Genomic DNA, 2,431 nt, shown 5'->3' with positions numbered 1-2,431 from the left:
GTCCGCGGCTGCGCAGACATGTGGACACCGCGCCGCGTCTACCGCTGCACTATGACTCTATGGTAATTGATTACCATTAATTATAACACTAATTAATTACCCGTAAATATACGGATTAATTAATATTTTCTCTTATTGTAAGAAAACTATTTGTAAATGAGCAAAGACAAGAAGGGTGTGAATATACGACAAAGGGAACTAAACAAAAAAGGTAGTAACCGTAGATATATGGTAAATAGGTATTGTTTAGAGATAGCCTTTGCTTTGTTTCTATTTAAACGTGCCTTTTTAGGCTAAAAATAGTTAAGTCAATCACGATTATTAATTCGAAAACTTAACCGCGACCATCAGAGTCACAATGGCGAAAATAAAACAAACCCAAAATGCGATAGTTAGCCTATCCATTTATAAAAGTCAGTGTCTACCACATTGCTTCAGACGTCTATAGTTTGTCTAAATAAATGAGATTAGTTTCATAAATGACGCATATGTAGTATCGAATTCAATTTGTATGAAGGTAAATACCGTACTTAATAGACAGGTATCGTAGTGACGAAACAAACACGCAGCGAACAATTATGAACTATCGATATTCAGTTTAAATAATTATCGAACTCAACTAAAAATATTATTTTCTTTTTAACTAATTTAGAGGATAATTGTATTATTGATTACAGTGTAGAGAATTTAGCGATGACAGAAATAATAGCGAAATCAAATTCGATTATGTACGGCTGTAGTAGTAATAAACATTTTTTTACTCCCATTAATTGTTATGGTCATTATTAATTTGAGAAAACAGTGTTTTTTATTTCATTAGTTGTAACTATAAATCTATCGATTCCAACTTCTATAAGAATAAAAATAAAAATCGATAAGATTCATGACTGATTTTACACAACCCATCCCTACTAAATTTGTCACACTAATCTAAATTATTTAGACACACTATAAACAAAAAAAGGTAGTATCTTTTTCTGTTTATCCCTGTCCAATAAAGATAGACAACACACCTGTAATAAAACCGTAGATATAAAAAAACTCAAAATGCGATGGTTCATAGTCTGTCCAATTAGAAAAGTCAGTGTCTAACACATTGTTTCAGACGTCTAGAGCTGTCAACAAGCGAGTTTGTTTACAATCTTGACAGGGAGGAAATACGGGATAAAATAATTTAAACACTATATGATATATTTATATATTTCAGTTACAACAGGACAGACATATGTACACGTCTACGCCCAACACGACCGCGGGAACAATACAGCTGTTGGGAGACAAGAGGTTATTGGTCAAAGTTGTTGCGGCGAAAGATTTAGGCGGTAAGGATATTTAAACACTCTGATGATATATTAATTACTAGGTGTTGCTCGCGACTCCGTCCACTTGAAATTTAAAAATAAAGCCTATGTTACTCAATAACATAGCTTTTTAATAGTGAAAGAAATTTTGAAATAGCGTCAGTAGTTTTTGAGTTATTTCATTATATACAAAAATATGAAAAAACAAATCTTTCTTTATAATAGTATAGATAATTTATTTTGGTGATAATATAATCATACTTCATACTAGTATTATTAATGCGAAAGTATAGATGGATGGATGGATGGATGTATGTTAGTTAGAGTTTGTAGCCTAAACGTCTGAAGGGATTTCGATAAAATTTGGTATAGGTGTAGAGGATAGTCTGGAAGAACAAATAGGCTACTGACTTTTGTTTTTTTTTAATGCCACGCGGACGGAGTTGAGGGTATAAGCTAGTCTTAAATGAAGTCTTCATTAACTTACCCTTGTCACTACAGTGGGTTGGCACAATATGTGTCTTTCATACATTTCTATCAGCCGTCATATTTGAATCCACTCCCTCAAGCATCCTCTTTCACACAATCCATACATTCTTCTGTCTTCTTTGTAGCACATTCAATCTTAAAATACTATAAGTTGTTTATGTTTAAATTTCAGGTAAATCAGGCTGCGTGGCGCCGTACTGCGTCGTAGAAATGGACGAACCTCCTCAGAGGAATCAGACTGCCTTCAAGAAGGACACCACCTCGCCCATGTGGGAGGAACACTTCCTATTGTAAGTAGTCATTCATACACCAATCCATTCATTCACTAAGTAACACTTTAAACGATCCATTCACTCCTGTTTCCATTCAGCATCGTTCAAAGTTCTTCTGAATTTCGTTCTGTTTTGTTCAACAGTTCAATTTTGTTCATGTCATCAATCAGCCTTTGACCCTCAAAGGGTCGGCATAAGTTATACTCTTCCATACATCTCTAGCAGCCGTCATATAAATTCACTTCTTTAAGCATATCCTCTTTCACTCAATCCATACATTCTTCTGTCTTTATTATAGCTACTCTGTCTTAATACTTTCTTCATGCCTTGTTTTTTTAATAAAAACGTCTATTTTTTACTTTATGTGTA

The 2,431-nt window shown here is 33.7% G+C and overlaps 1 protein-coding gene across 1 annotated transcript in view; it reads left to right on the top strand.

Annotated features, from left to right (window-relative positions):
* The window catches only part of LOC106108692, a 43,326-nt gene that overhangs the window by 30,805 nt on the left and 10,090 nt on the right, over positions 1-2,431 (top strand). The window contains exons 7-9 of the mRNA XM_013289951.1: positions 1-62; positions 1,208-1,322; positions 1,963-2,080. The exon at positions 1-62 is cut by the window's left edge and continues 23 nt beyond it. Coding sequence (XP_013145405.1) covers positions 1-62; positions 1,208-1,322; positions 1,963-2,080 — 295 coding nt within the window. The remainder of the gene's footprint in view (positions 63-1,207; positions 1,323-1,962; positions 2,081-2,431) is intronic.

This window comes from Papilio polytes, unplaced genomic scaffold (genome assembly GCF_000836215.1).
Source record: "Papilio polytes unplaced genomic scaffold, Ppol_1.0 DF821400.1, whole genome shotgun sequence".
Taxonomy (NCBI): domain Eukaryota; kingdom Metazoa; phylum Arthropoda; class Insecta; order Lepidoptera; family Papilionidae; genus Papilio; species Papilio polytes.
This window is presented reverse-complemented; position numbering and strand designations above follow the sequence as displayed.